Here is a 16997-nt window from a genome sequence, read left to right as displayed (position 1 = left end):
CTGTGTCCCTATCCAAATCTAATCTTGACTTGTAGTTCCCATAATCCCCATGTGTTATGGGAGGGAACCAGTAGGAGGTAATTGAATCATGAGGGTGGTTACCCCCATGCTGCTGTTCTTGTGATAGTGAGTGAGTTCTCACAATATCTGATGGTTTTTTTTAAGGAGCTTTTTTGCCCTTTTGCGCAGCACTTCTCCTTCCTGCTGCCATGTGAAAAAGGACATATTTGCCTCCCCTTTTGCCATGATTGTAAGTTTCCTGAGGTTTTCCCACCCATGCTGAACTGTGAGGCAATTAAACCTCTATCCTTTATAAATTACCCAGTCTCAGGTATGTCTTCATTAGCAATATGAGAATGGACTAATACAGAAATGCTCAGGAATTAGTGCTATGCCAATGTTACCTCTACATGCATGATATGTAAATTAACTAATTTCCAGTGAGAAGTACTTTATAATTCCACATGTTTTCTGTTGATTGGCTATAATAATTGATATTAACTATAGAGTAGGAAATATTTAAGGGAGACCTCTAATAATGAATTTATAAGCTTCTTCTCTCACACTTTTAAACTTGATTTTTATGCTGTTATCCATTTACAAGAGTAAGCACCAAAGGAGTTGCAAGTTTATCTTTTATCTTGCTTTTTTTCAGCAGAACTTTTATAAGTGATAAAATAAATTAAAACAACTATAATATAAGAAGTGATAGATTAATTCATTCAAATTAGTGCAATGCTTGTGAATAGTTAAAACATTCATATTTAAAGGAAACATATAAACATTTTAAATGTCTTAGAGAAACTGAGAATGTCACTATGTCTTTACTAGTGCTGGAACAGGAAAAATAATTGAAAAAAACTTTTCTTAACAAGTTTTATTATTTAAAAATTCACCTGCTATGGTTAAGAATAAATCATTTGTGAAAGAAAAACAAAATAAGGTCAGGTTATTTATGTGAATCTATTTCATATTATGTTTTGGATCCTTAAGATAGCAGCTCTTCTACCAAGATGCTTATTAACAGGATTTAGAGCCATTCTATCTGTACATATGGTAAAGCTCAGTACTTTAGAAGGAATTTCACAAATATTTGGGAAAGAAACCAGAACATAAACTTTCCTCAACAGTTTCTGAACATCCAGCATATGCTGGGCTGAATAATGGTACCCAAATTTTCCCCTGTGTCCTAATCCCCATAACCTATGGATGTTATCTAACATGGCAAAAAGGACTTTGCAGATACATTGAATATAAGTATCTTGAGATGAAGAGATTATCCTGATTATCAGATGGGGCCTGATATAATCACAAAGGTCCCTATTAAAAAGTTGCATACAGAATCAGAGACAGAGAAGGTGATATGATAACAAAGCAGAGATTGGAGTGTTATTTTTTAAAGCTGAAGGAAGGAAGGTACAAGCCAAATAATATAGGCTACCAATAGAAGCTGAGAAAAAGATAAAGAAACAGATTTCCCCCTCAGAACCTGCAGAAGAAGCCAGTCTTGCTGACACCCTGACTTTACATCAATGAGACCGATTCCAGATTTCCGACCTCCAGAAATGTTAGAGAATAAATGTTGTTTTATGCCACTACATCTGTAGTGTTTCATTACAGTAGCAATAGAAAGCAAATCCACAAAGGCTTCAAGAAATTTTATTTTAAAACTTACACCAAAGTAAACTTGCTAGCTGAAAATCATTAAAGAAGCTCTCCAACTGAACACATAAATTTGCATGTAAATATGGTGATAGGTCCTCTCTAAAAATGTATATAAAATACACAAAAGAAGTCAATCAAGATTTATTCTTAGCAGTCATTTTCAGTCTTAGCTGAGTTTTGGATCCATCTGAACTAACTGATACAAGGGGATTGAGTGTACATCAGGAAAAACCAAAAGCAGCAAGATGTTTGGTTAGTTGCATATCTCAGAACAAATGGATTTAACTTTCATTAGTTAAAATTCTGCATTTACCTTGACGTGGTTGGCACGTTTAAGAGATCCATTTGTCAACTGCTTAGTGAAACAGCAGAATTTCACAAGTGAGATCTTGGCTTGTAACATTTTGCTGTCCCATTTCTAATTCAGACAGGAATAGCCCATGCTAATGCCATATCCTGCATGTGTACATACTTTACTAATTTATCATCCATATTAGGACACATTTGAGAATGAAAAAGGGTCTGAACAGTTGCTTGGCTAGAGTAACAGGCGTTAAACTAGGTCTGGTTTACACAAAAGGCACTAACTGGTATTCTTCCCAATGTGAACATCTAATGTTTAGAAATTGATGTCTACATGATTCTTATATTATCTTTAACAATTGCAAAGTCATGTTTTCACCTTGTACTCAAAAGTCAACAGAAACACTAATTTAAAAAATAAGACAATCCACATTACAAAGTGAGAATCATACATAATTTACTAGACAGCCAACATTCTGATTGCAGATGTAATCACGGGCATTACAAGAGGCCCATGGACTAAGTAACTTTTGTTTAGCCTCAGTAAGTTTTGGTGAAATCTTTAGTCACTTGTCTTTCGGGCTCATCAAAAACATTACGTTGTGGAACCTCTCAACTCCAGGCACACAATGTTGAAGAAGACAGACCATGATCTTACCTTATGCTTTGTAATAGTCACTCACTGAGATATATATCTTAACTTTAATTGCAAACAAAATAAAAGATAAAAGAGAAACCTAACATCAATTGCTGAAAGTTCAGATTTGAAAATACTGTCCACCTATTACTGAGGAGGGACTGACCACACATATGCACTCACACAGGGGGAGATATAGGAGACAGAGACAGAGATCCACAGGTTAATATTTTCTATCTTTTGCTCAGTTCTTCATAATCATTTCCTATCTAAATCTGGGATCAGGCAGAAAATTTTTCAGGCGTAAGAAGGCAGGCAGATGGAGGGCCAAGACAGGAATCCTCCTAGGTCCTGGAAAAATATGAGTGAGCGTTTTGTTGGTTGTTGCTATTGTATTTTGGATAAGCTTACTATTAGCAAGTATAGGTCAGTCCTTGACTATTCTTACTTCTGTATGAGAAGAGAGGAAGGAATTTATCCATTCTTTGTTGGTTACCAAGTTTCCCTAGATTGATAGTTGTCTGAAGTCCTGACTGTTTATTTTTCCAACTGCTCTTCAGAGTTAGGATGACTTTTTTAAGCAATCTACTTCAACTCACAAAAAAATCCTTTTGACAGTATGCAGATGACCAGAACTCCTTAAAATGAGGTGGAGAGTTTAATTATGCAGTTGTACCAAAAATGTTTGAGACACACTACCACTCAGATTTTCATCCAAAGAGAAAGTTACTTTTTGCATTTGAATAGTGAATATAGAAATCAGAAGAAACACATTTCATTTTTTAAAAATTTAACTGCCTCTCTTCTAACTCCATAATATTCTAATTGGCCAAGTACTTGTTTTTAATACATGTATCCTATCTCTTTAAGTAAAGATGTTGAGAGCTCCATGGTGTCATCCGGGGAGAAGGAACTGAACTTTAAAAGTACCCAAATTAACTCAGAAGAGAACATTGTCCCAGAACTATCTCGTTAAAATGCCTGATATAAAAGGTAGATACAAGAAATATCTGAAATAATTATAAAATTACCTAGAATCAAACCTAAAGAGAAGGATATCATAATAAGTCTTAATATTTTTAATATAGTCCAACTTGATCTCTTTTATGAGGACCATGAATTAAAATATATCTGAAGCGCATATCTCTAATGAGTGGACTATTTGAAAAAAATTTTTTCAACTCATGCAACATTATGATATTTTAAAGTTTTATTCATTTTGTATTTCTGTATTATTATTCTAGTATATCTATAAATGTTTCCTATGTAATGACTAACACAATTCTGAGGTTGATTATTTACTACTCTTTATGGAAGGAAATGTTGTAATCAATGTTCTACCATGAATTGAAAAAAAAAGCCATTTAGTTGATTTTATTTTTTAATCAAAGCCTGAGAAAAATCATATTACCCTACAGTTTCAAAAATTCACAAAGACAAAATCAAATGATGTGATGTATCAGATGTTATTTAATAATTTACACATAAGAGATATTTAAGAAAAAATATCCAAGAGTTTATTTGGAAAAACAAATTTAAAAATATATAAGGAAACTTTGAAAAAATACCAAAGAAATACTTGGAATGCCAGGTGAAAAAATTAATTATAAAGCCCCAATAATTAAGATATTATTGTACCACAATAAAAAAGATAATTAAATTAAAATAGAGAAAATCCAATGCAAGAATATATTTAAAGTCATTTTCTGAATTTATAAACTGAAATCAGTGGGGTAAAGTTTGATATACAAAAATGATATCAAAAAATTATAATAAGATATTTTGAGGGAAAATTTAGTTCACATACACTTCTACAATTGGAAAAAAATATGTGACACATGTATTTAATCTAAGTTTTTAGTTAAATAACAAAATGCAAACTACTGATAGATTGAAGTAATCTAAATAAATGCTACTAAATAAACTTGACTTGTATTAAGAGTTAAATCGTCAATTATCAATCTAATTTTTTAACTAATTATGAAAATTAAGAAGAACATTAAAGTCACTTTTAGCCTGTTAAAGATGTACTCTTCGTGAGATGGCAACGTTATCAAATATGTCTATGCCATGAAAAACAACATCTATCAGAACATTTACAATGTTGTGGAAACAAAATGACGTATATTTAAAGGAGTTGAGATGTTTTTCTTCTGAAATGATTAAATATAACTGTAACAAAAAATGAGTAGAGTCAATGTAAGTTATCTTGAACCTGAAGCTATATATTTAATTGCTTAATTAATTGTTTGTTTATTTAATATTATGCCACTATTATAAGAAGTTTGCATTAGCAATTAGCTGGGAAGGGAAAATAGGGGTTTTGGTTTTCTGCAGTCATTTATTTGTTTGATAGAAGAATGAAACAAATAGATGTTATGTAGCCTATAGAGCAAAAGGAAGATTTAACTGCAAAAAAAATAGTTTTAATATCATTTTAAATGAGTAAGGTAATCATTTATCTTCTTTTGTAGCCCATGATGATCACATTCATTCCTGAAGTTGAATAACATTTGGCATGCAAGTCTATGTAGTATGTGAGAGACAACTACAAAGGTTTAATGTCATGGCAAAGACATTTTTACCTCAGCAGCTGAAAGTTGATTTAGGACTAAATGCAATCAGATCATTTTCATGGTTCTTTGAGATTGCTTGCTTTCCTGGTGAAAAGAAAAGGGTGACTTCACTCTAAAGATTTCCCATAACTTTTCTAATTTTCTTTTTTTGAATTTAAAGCAATGATAAGAGTTTAATAAGAGACACTGTATTTATAAAGTTTAAAAATGAAAGTCCTTGAGAAAAAATAAATATATCAGAATCAGAGCAGTATAGCACTGGAGAATATTACACTTTATCTACAGTGATATAAAATACTAACGTAGAAACTTTTAAAGAAAATTTATATATTTAAGAAGGGGAAGAAACTGTCTCCTAAGAAGAAAACTTTAAGCACTTGTAGAAAAAACATTACACATATACACATGCATATACATTACATATATAGGCATATATATATAAATGTATATGTATATATATGTATATATAATAATGAGTAATGTGTATACATACATATATGCATATATTTAATGTATATGCATGTGTATATACATTTATACAAACACGCACACACATATATATACACACGCACATAAATACATATATGTCAATTTTACTTTACTCCCAAATAGTAAAATATATCTAGGTGTGTTTAAATGACATACTCAACTTGCAGCATCTTGGATTAAGGATGTCCTGGAATGTGTTGCCTTTAGGAATTGTGAGATTTTCATTTGTTTGTTTGTGTTCCTTTTAAAGTTATATCTAAGAGAACTGGGACAATTTCGTTATTTTACTTTCTTTGTGCCTTATGTGATTAATAACTCCCCAGAGTATACTCACAATAAATACATATTGAATAAAGAAATGATCTTGAATAATAGTGATTATCATGTCTTAAAACGAGAAAATCAAATACTTGGTGATGAATTAGGTAGCCACATTTTTGTGGCTTCTTGTAGTAATACTTTTAAAAATCAAAGAAATCTTTAAAAGGAAATAAATGAAAATAGGGGAAGAACAGGTTCTCTGGCCATTAGCTATGGTGCACTTTTATGGGATACTACAGATTGTGAATAATAAATTAGTTACTCATATATGTTTTAGAATAGTGTACATTTCTTCACAATCATGAAAAATTCCAATATTTGCTCGATTTCTTCAGTCATTTTCTCATAATTAGAAAATAAGAGGCTTTACTTGTTTTGCTTTGTGTTATCTGTGTTATTTTTGGAGGGAAACATTAGATAATGAATCACTGTAGTCTAAGAAATGACTTTCAGGTTGGGCATGGTGGTGCACACCTGTAATCCCAGCACATTGGGAGGCTGAGATGGACAGATCACTTGACCTCATGAGCTGGAGACCAACCTGAGCAACATAACAAAACCCCGTTTCTACAAAATGTGTAAATAGCCAATCGTGGTGGTGCATGTCTGTACTCCCAGCTACTCAGGAGGCTGACATGGGCACATGGCTTGAGCCCAGGAGGTGGAGGTTGTTGCAGTGGGCAGATACAGCACTACTGCATTCCAGCCTGGGTGATAGAGAGACAGACCTTGTCTTAAAACAAACAAACAAACAAACAAACAAAAAAACGAACGAACAAAGGAAGGAAGGAAAGAAAAAAGAAAGAGAAGAGAAAGAAATTCCTGTCAGTCACCTCACAAGTCATTAAATTAAATTGATCATTCACATATCCATATATGAGTATTTCTTTTTTTTTTATTATACTTTAAGTTTTAGGGTACATGTGCACAACGTGCAGGTTAGTTACATATGTATACATGTGACATGTTTGTGTTCTGCACCCAGTAACTCGTCATTTAACATTAGGTATATCTCCAAAGGCTATTCCTCCCCCCGTCCCCCCACCCCACAACAGGCCCCGATGTGTGATGTTCCCCTTCCTGTGTCCATGTGTTCTCACTGTTCAATTCCCACCTATGAGTGAGAACATGCGGTGTTTGGTTTTTTGTCCTTGTGATAGTTTGCTGAGAATGATGGTGAGAGGTGACAGCGTGCTGGCAGTCCTCACAGCCCTGGCTCGCTCTCCACGCCTCCTCTGCCTGGGCTCCCACTTCCGCACTTGAGGAGCCCTTTAGTCCACCGCTGCACTGTGGGAGCCCCTTTCTGGGCTGGCCAAGGCCGGAGCCCACTCCCTCAGCTTGCAAGGAGGTGTGGAGGGAGAGGCGCGAGCGGGAACCGGGGCTGCGCGTGGCGCTTGGGGGCCAGCTGGAGTTCTGGGTGGGCGTGGGCTTAGCGGGCCCCGCACTCGGAGCTGCCGGCCGGCCCTGCCGGCCCCGGGCAATGAGGGGCTTAGCACCTGGGCCAGTGGCTGCGGAGGGTGTACTGGGTCCCCCAGCAGTGCCGGCTCACTGGCGCTGTGCTCGATTTCTCACCAGGCCTTAGCTGCCTTCCCGCGGGGCAGGGCTCAGGACCTGCAGCCCGCCATGCCTGAGCCTCCCACCCCCTCCATGGGCTCCTGTGCGGCCGGAGCCTCCCCGACGAGCGCCACCCCCTGCTCCACGGCGCCCAGTCCCATCGACCACCCAAGGGCTGAGGAGTGTGGGCGCAGGGTGCAGGATTAGCAGGCAGCTCTACCTGCAGCCCTGGTGGGGGATCCACTGGGTGAAGCCAGCTGGGCTCCTGAGTCTGGTGGGACCTTGGAGAGTCTTTATGTCTAGCTCAGGGATTGTAAACACACCAGTCAGCACCCTGTGTCTAGCTCAGGGTTTGTGAGTGCACCAATGGACACTGTATCTAGCTGCTCTGGTGGGGCCTTGGAGAACCTTTATGTCTAGCTCAGGGATTGTAAATACACCAATCGGCACTCTGTATCTAGCTCAAGGTTTGTAAACACACCAATCAGCACCCTGTGTCTAGCTCAGGGTTTGTGAGTGCACCAATTGACACTCAGTATCTAGCTGATCCTGGTGGGGCCTTGGAGAACCTTTGTGTCCATACTTGGTATCTAACTAATCTGATGGGGATGTGGAGAACCTTTGTATCTAGCTCAGGGATTGTAAACACACCAATCAGCACCCTGTCAAAACAGACCACTGGGCTCTACCAATCAGCAGGATGTGGGTGGGGCCAGATAAGAGAATAAATAAAAGCAGGCTGCCCCAGCCAGCAGTGGCAACCTGCTGGGGTCCCCTTCCACACTGTGGAAGCTTTGTTCTTTCACTCTTTGCAATAAATCTTGCTGCTGCTCACTCTTTGGGTCCACATTGCCTTTATGAGCTGTAACACTCACCGTGAAAGTCTGCAGCTTCAGTCCTGAAGGCAGCGAGACCACCAGCCCACCGGGAGGAATGAACAACTCCAGACGCGCTGCCTTAAGAGCTGTAACACTCACCGCGAAGGTCCACAGCTTCACTCCTGAGCCAGCAAGACCACGAACCCACCAGAAGGAAGAAACTCTGAACACATCTAAACATCTGAAGGAACAAACTCCAGATGCGCCACCTGTAACACTCACCACGAGGGTCAGCAGCTTCATTCTTGAAGTCAGTGAGACGAAGAACCCACCAATTCCGGACACAATGGTATTTCTAAAGGAAATTTAGAAATTAATTATAATATCTTGGGTAAAAGTACAGATATTCAATAATTTATGGTCACCTACCATTCCTTGAACTCCAGTCACAATTTTATATGTAGAAATATAGATGGAAATGTGGAAAAGAATGCCTTTCCTATTTCATGTATCCCAATACATGCCTTCATCCAGAATGAAACTACCTCACAACATTGTGATTACGTCGACTACTTCTTCCTTTCTGTTCCCATTGTTTGCAATACTGTCTTTCTACATAGCACTGACTACACTAAATGGGATTTCTTGGAATGACTATAAACATACATTAGACTGTGAGCTCAGTGAGAGCGTGGATGCTGTAATTAAACTTTTTGTCTCTTTTTAGCATAGCAGTTGGAGAAGAGTTATATTTCAGAAAATATTTGTTGAATTTTCACATGTCTCTAGAATATAGTATGGTCATGGAGTTGTCAGCAACTACTGTGATTTATGGAAAAATGTTAAAGTAATAATAGGAGACCAGAAAATGATATTATATAATTTCCCAAACTACTTGAGAATTTTCTGTTAAAATCAGATTTCCCTTGGTCCCCAGAGAGCCAAAATAGGCTAGCTTTGTTTTTTATTTTGTATTGTTTTACATTTTTTGATACAGTTCCTAAATTTAGGTGCTACCTAGAAGAGCTAGAGGAAAAATAATGCTAATGTTTTTTAATTTAAATAATATATTTACTATTGATTTTACTTGATTAATTTTCCATAGAAGGTTTTGACTGTGAGTGGAAATTGAACATTAATTTATGTAAATTCATCATTGCTTTTTGAAAGATCATTACATTTCTTTAAACTGGATAGAATATTTTAGAAATAAGCTGTTAAGAATTTATTAGTACTTAAACTTCAGAAGGATAAGTGAATAAGTGATGTCAAAGCAAAAAGGTGGTGTCATAAAAACAATAAAACATCAGAATTATAAGGTTATATACTTCAAATTTTTAACGATAATAGTTCTTGTGTGTCAATTAAAACTTCCACTGAAAATATTTTTATTGGGGAATAGAGAATAAATTTTAAAATAAAGTAACAGTTGATGAGATTTGAAACGTAAGTATAAAGGTTTTATGCCTTAGACCTGTGAGAGTTGAGGTGTGTGAGCTAAAAAAAATTCTGTAACTTTTATTTCCTTATCTGAAGTATAGAAATGAATATACAAATATTCTATCCAGGCTATTGAAAAAAATGATGAAATGAATAGAATGAGTTAATGCTTTTGAACCCATTTGAACAATGATGAATTCACATATGTGGTAAAATGACCACATATACAAATACTAAGAAAAAAGAGAAAGAGAGAGGTGAGATTTTCCCACTATTAATATCTGCTTATATAAAGGAATTTCTTTTCATTTTTCTGTATAGTTTCTAAAAACTAGCAAATGCTTTAAATAAATATAAATAGAATCACCAGGGAATATAGACGCTGTAATTCTAGGTATATGCCATAATTTCATGATATAGTTTTTATAAGAAAGAGAAGTTTACAATGCTTAGCACATCATGAAAAGCAAGATTTCTAATGGAAATCATTATCTTTCCTAAGAAAGGTTGCTGCTGAAATAAGAAATCAGCATCTAAAGTTGTTTTAAAATCCTCTTCATGCTAGCAATCAAAATCAGTTTTCCCTTATAAAATTGAAAAGCCTTAAGGAAAGCAACATTGAATATATTTGGCACATGAAATGATAAATCAGTTGGTTAAGGTTATAAAATTGTTATGAATATATATTTTGTGTCAATCAAATAAAAATCACAAAACTTTGATATTTGCTTATTTCTGATGTGACACGAGATACAAGAAATAGATTACTTTCCTTTTTATAGACAATTTTCTTGATTCTCTTGTTTCTTTTTACTGTCATTGTGAAACCATTTCATCTTTGTCTTAATTTCACTGTTTGCTTACCAGAATTACTCCTCTCGCAAGCTTATTGAGGTTCAAAGTCAGTTCAAGTTTAGTTGTCTAATATGTACCAGTTAATTAGTTCACTGTCAACAGTAAGATAGATGTTTGCTTCCAAAGACATGTTTGTGTATTTCCAACCCTTGGCGCTCAACTCACTAAAAGAAGAAATAGAGCAAATGCTGAATTGATTCCTCTTTTCAGTTTTTATACATAGAGTGGGCTGTCAAGTACGGGATAGATTAACACATTGCTATTTTTCATGTATATTGTTATTAGCAACTTATAAACACCTATTGTTTACTGCAATTAATGTAATTTTTATTTTCTTATGGAAATATGAGCTATACATTTTATAGTATAAGGTCTAATTTAATATATTTGATAATGAGTTTAGTCTCACCTATAGGTGGAGGAAACTTCTGATAAGCATATTAGGTTGGGTTATTCTATGGTAACTAAATCCCCCCTTCTCCCAACACACACACACACACACACACACACACACTTCAGAAACCTACAGCAACAGAGGATCATTTCTTTCTCTCATGGCATGCCAAATACAGCTCTACTCCACATCCTCCTTAATTTCAGAAATAAAGCTTTGAGTGTATAATCAACACTTAGGAAAAGTAACCATCCCAATTTGCCTAGGAATGAGTAGTTCAGTAGACATAAGACTTTTAGCCTTTAAAAAAAGAAAGTCCCAGGCAAACAGTTAAGTTGATCACCTTAAATTCACCATACCATAATAAGTGAACTTATTTAAATGAAGATAATCATACTTCTATTTCAGAGGTAAAGTTTGAAATGTATAAATTTTGATATAAATTCCCAGACCAGAGAAAATTTTCTGTTAAATATTTGTCACCTAATCCATGAATTAAATGGAAAATAGTATTTAAAATGGGATTATTTTAAAGCATCAATTCCAAATATTAATTTAATTAAATTAAAAAATCAAACTAAGTTAATACTTCCATGTAAACTAACTAATTTTTAATCTCTTTGGTTCTAAATAAGATTGATGTTAATATTGTTTCTTTTTACTGTCATTGTGAAACCATTTCATCTTTGTCTTAATTTCACTGTTTGCTTACCAGAATTACTCCTCTCACAAGCTTATTGAGGTTGAAAGTTAATATTACCATAGTACCTGAGGTCACTGTGAAACTTAAGATATCTTAACAGAGAAGACCATCATTCTACTGAAAATTAACTTCATTTTAAAAGAGAGGCCACATTAAAATAACTGAATTCCACAAAGACACCTATCTGGTCATACAAATAACGTTTGACTCACTTAATTGTCTTTTTATTTAAGTTTACAAAAACAAAAAAAATAGTGTTTTAGCAAGCAATGAGCATTACATTAGTCGCCATTTCACTGTGAATTTGAAATAATTACTTTTCTTTTATTAGCAGCATTTTTGAAATTCATACTCAAAAAAAGGAAGTTGATTTAATTAAAAATCATCTTACTTGTAAAACATAGTAGTTAAGAAAATACTTTGTAGAATCCTGGTCAATATAATAAATATTTTTTCATAACAGTATTACCAAAGTATTGTCATTTGTTTAATATTCTCCACCATATAACAATTGTTCCTTAGGAATATCAATTGGAAATCTGGTTCATCAAATAAACCAAAATGAATCTACCAGTATAAAATTAATCAATAAAAACAGCTGTGGTATATTTTAATGTTTCCCTTTTTCCCTTGGCTTCTAGAAAGGTCAGAGCAATTTAAAGACAAACATTTAGTTTATTCACTCAATAGATGGCATCACTTGAAGCTTAAGAAGCTGCACATGCGTATTATAGACAATGGACAAGAACAAATTAAGAGAGCAAAGGCCAGGAAAGTATTTCATATACCAAGCCTAAAAACACTTTAAGACTAAAAACAAAGCAACTAAAAGACTAAAAACAAAGCAACACCAGTTACCACTAATCTTAAGAAGATAAACATTATGAATGATTAAGAAGTTAACAAAGTGAATAAAGCTTTTGTAAATATACAAAAATATACACTGCTCAAAAGGCCTTTCTGTTGAACCTCTACAGAAATGATGAGCCCCTCAACAGCATGATGAAAGCGAACCAAGTTAATACTGATGAAGCTTCAAGATTAATGGCTCAGTTGTAATACAGTGGTGATGCATCTAATTGCTCCAAAAGACCATTAAGTTAAATGTTTTACACAAAAAGTGCTTCCACTCTTCCATCTCACCATCATACTTTACTTATATTAACTTGCTTTAAAAGTTATATTGTACATCTGTTTTCATGTTGGTGCTGTGAAATGTGTGTGTGTATCAGCATCCTCACATGAACACACAAGGTATAAATGAGAGGTCAGAATCAGAGACAGACCTATATGACAATAATCCTAACCTCTACATATGGCTTAAATAAATTGCTCTTTTAAATTAACTGCTCTTAACATTCAGGTTGTTATGTTAGAGGAGATAATGTACTCATGTTGCAACAATTTTAAAAAGGTATTAAGAGCTGCAATCACAAATAACTTCCTCTAAATCCAAACTTTATCTAAAGTTATAATATCTTCATAGTGTCCTTATTCATGATAGAAAGGTATAAGTACAGATAAATTGTTCGGACACCCATTGAAATATATCCTGGGTGACTTTGTTTTCTTCATTAAGAAAAGCCAGAAGTCAAATTTGGTCTTCAGGTTAAAGTAGTAGGAACAATACCACAGCACTCCTGTGAGCAGGGATTCATATTATTTTTGTCATTTTTCCTGGCATCTCTCATTCTCCTTACCAGCTCATCTCTCTCAAAGTTATTACAGAATACTTAATGTCTCATTTTTAAGTGGTTCCTTAACTCCTGAGTGGCAGAAACAGGGATTCATATCTTTGATCCAACTTCCTCTGATATTCTTAATTTAAAAAACAAACAAACAAGAACAAAAACAATTGCATACAAAACAAAACACCTTAGACAGGACTTAATTTAAACTTAGTTTTTGTTGTTGCTGTTTTGTTATTTTTTTGCCACAGAAGACATGATTTTATTCTTTGTTATTGCTAAATAGTATTCCATTGTGTGTATGTATATGTATGTGTATGTGTGTATAAACAATTTTCTTTATCTAGTCATCAATTGGTGGACACTTAGGTTGATTCCACATTTTTGGTATCATGAATAATGAATCTGAACATACTTGTGCTGGTATCTATTTTATATAATGATTTCTTTTCCTTTGTGCAGATATCTGGTAGTGTGATTGCTGGATCAAATCACATTTCTGTTTTTAGTTCTCTGAGAAATTCCCATACTATTTTCTATGGTGGTTGTACTAATTTACATTCCCATCAGCAGGGAATAAGCATTCCATTTCTCTGCATCTTCACCAACATCTATTGTTTTTTGACTTTTAAATAATGGCCATTCTGATTGGTATAAGATGATGTCTCATTATGGTTTGAATTTCCATGTCTCTGATGATTGGTAATGTTGAGCATTTTTCCATATGTTGGCTGGCTATTTGTACGTCTTCTTTTGAAAAATGTCTATTCATGTCATTTGTCCACTTTTTAATTGGGTTATTTGGTCGTATTTTAAAGTTGTTGAGTTGCTTGAGTTCCTTGTAAATTCTGGATTTTAGTCCCCTGTTGGATGCATAATTTGCAAATATTTTCTCCCAATCTGAAGGTTGTCTGTTCACTTTATTGATTATTTCTTTTGCTGTGCAGAAGCATTTTAGGTTAATCAAGTCTTATTTGTTTATTTTTGTTTTAGTTGCTTGTACATTGAGATCTCAGTCATGAGTTCTCTTCCTAGGCCAGTGTCCAGAGGAAGATATTCTGAAATTATTTTTAAATTTTTATTTCAATGCTTTTGGGTGTACAGGTGGTTTTTAGTTACATGAATAAGTTCTTTAGTGGTGATTTCTTAGATTTTGGTAGACCAGTCACCGAAGCAGCGTACACTGTACTCAGTATGCAGTCTTTGGGGACTCAGAGGGAAGGGTGAGAGGGGGATGAGAGATAAAAACTGTCTATTGTTTTGTTAAGTTTTAAGTGAAGAAATGACTCTACAGGATCTTATCAATATGAATAATGTACTGTTCTGCTAAGTTTATTTTGTACAGTCATATATTCAGAATTTATTAGGCCTTCATATTTTCTATCACAATGAGGACCCAAATCCAATAAAGACAATCTCCACTGACAGTGAAGATTGGTTAATGCCATTTGTAGAGTTCAACATTTGATGTCTCAGTATAAAAGTAATGGGTTAAAGCTTTTGATCATCTCACAATTTGGAAATATATCATAAAATTGTATTTTTTGGTAATCATTTAATATAATTAAATGATAATTATTTTTTAAATTATTTCTTTTTTTTTCTTTCTTTTTCATTTTTTTTGAGACAAAGTCTTATTCTGTAGCCCAGGCTGGAGTGCAGTGGTGTGATCTCAGCTCACTGCAATCTCTGCGTCCCTGGTTCAAGTGATTCTCCTGCCTCAGCCTCCAGAGTAGGTGGAATTACAGGCGCACGCCACTGCACCTGACTAATTTTTTGTATTTTTAGTAGAGACAAGGTTTCACCCTGTTAGCCAGGCTGGTCTTGAACTTCCGACCTCAGGTAATCCGCCCGCTTTGGCCTCCCAAAGTGCTAGGATTACAGGCATGAGGCACCACGCCTGGCCAATTTTTTTTTTCCTCACATTTAGTGTTGACTCATACTTTAGGGTTGTTGTGCAATTAGGAAATTGTGATTGCAAATCCAGGTAGACCACCATGACTTGAAACAGAACAATGCTTACTTAGTGTAGTAATTTCATTAATGGAACTGTCAGATTCCTTGTACTGCATGTCTCAGCTGTGCTTTTCTCTGCCAAATTCAAGGGAGATTAGTTAATAAAAAACGTGGAGAAGTAGAAATAATTGAGGGGTATGCTCTAAAGAGAACACGTAGCCCTAGTTTGTCTCTAGGGCTTAAATTTCATGCTGGTTGATGTCTTCCTAATACCTAAGTAGCGTAGCATGTACTAAAACTTAGTGATGCCCTCAATGTGACCTAAAATGGTTTACATTTAGTTAGTTCAATTGTGGATATAACTATATATGATTTTGGTATTTGAAGATGCTGGAGATTATCATAAACAAATCATATTATTAGACAATATGCCCTGATTATCTTAAACTATTTTCAAATGATAGCAAAAGTCTAATTTGAACACACCATGACATTTTATTGTGCTAATTCTACTGTTATAAGTGTTTTAAATGGTGTATCTCTTAATTTATACCATAGGTATTTTTAATTTGTGAGGGGAAAGATGTATTATAGCCTATCAAACAGAAGATTAGGGACTGTTGTATATTGAGAGTGAGTCAAAGCTAAAAGATTATCATATAGGCTTTTGAACATGAATATGGCAAAAGGTAGTACAGAAAGAAAAGATAAAGAAATAGAAGAAATAAAGAGAAGTATAAAAAAGGTGTCCCATAAAGTTTTCTATAATCACTGCAGTTTTAAAAATTAGCTGTTTATGTTATATGTATATATTGAAAAATATTTCAAAAAAGAATTTACCATTTTTTGTTGTTTCCTTTTTGTAGTATGTATGCATTCCAGGGTGCCCAAAAAATCCATGTTGGTTTTTGAAGAATGTTTACCTAATTCATCAACACCTCTGCTACTGTGGAGTCACTTTCCATGGTATTTGCCAAGATAAAGGTCCTGCTGAATTTGAATATGTGTGGCAATTGGGATTTGCAGGTAACAAATTTATGTAATTTTTTTAATCTGCTTGAATCATTTCAAAATTTGCTAGTCACGTATTCATTTTCTAAACACATAATGTATTTTATATCTCAAAACATAATATAAACTAAAAATAAAATTAATACTCTTATTTTCTGATGTATTCCTTTAACTGACATGTTTAACACCAACTACATCCTAGGAAATCTACTTGGTGCAAGACAGATAATAGTGAAGTAAACTAGAGCTATTTCCTACTTTCATAAATCCATTTGTTGGAAGGGAGTGGTTAATGGACAAATACAGTGATAACTATGTAATTTTATTTAAAATCAAAATGCTCTTATGAAAACAGGTAGCATTCCATGAATGCTTATAAGCAATGAGCCTGTTTAGAAAAAAAGAAAAAAAAACTGGGCAATTGAGATACTGAGTTGGGTTGTCAGAAAAGGTTTCCATGAGAAAATTACCCCTGAAGAGAGATATAGAGAATAATGTCATGGCAGAGAAGTTGGAGAAGAGAGGATTCTGGGTTGAGGGAATTGTATTTGTAAAAACATTATATTAGAAGAAATGGCTTCTCTGAA

The 16997-nt window shown here is 34.5% G+C and overlaps 1 protein-coding gene across 1 annotated transcript in view; it reads left to right on the top strand.

Annotated features, from left to right (window-relative positions):
- Positions 1 to 16997, top strand: part of LOC134739729 (protein eyes shut homolog) — a 351486-nt gene that overhangs the window by 316612 nt on the left and 17877 nt on the right. The window contains exon 10 of the mRNA XM_063666301.1: positions 16266 to 16425. Coding sequence (XP_063522371.1) covers positions 16266 to 16425 — 160 coding nt within the window. The remainder of the gene's footprint in view (positions 1 to 16265; positions 16426 to 16997) is intronic.

This window comes from Pongo pygmaeus, chromosome 5 (assembly GCF_028885625.2).
Source record: "Pongo pygmaeus isolate AG05252 chromosome 5, NHGRI_mPonPyg2-v2.0_pri, whole genome shotgun sequence".
NCBI classification, from domain to species: Eukaryota; Metazoa; Chordata; class Mammalia; order Primates; family Hominidae; genus Pongo; species Pongo pygmaeus.
The sequence above is the reverse complement of the archived record's forward strand: the minus strand, read 5'-3'. Positions and strand labels throughout refer to the sequence as shown.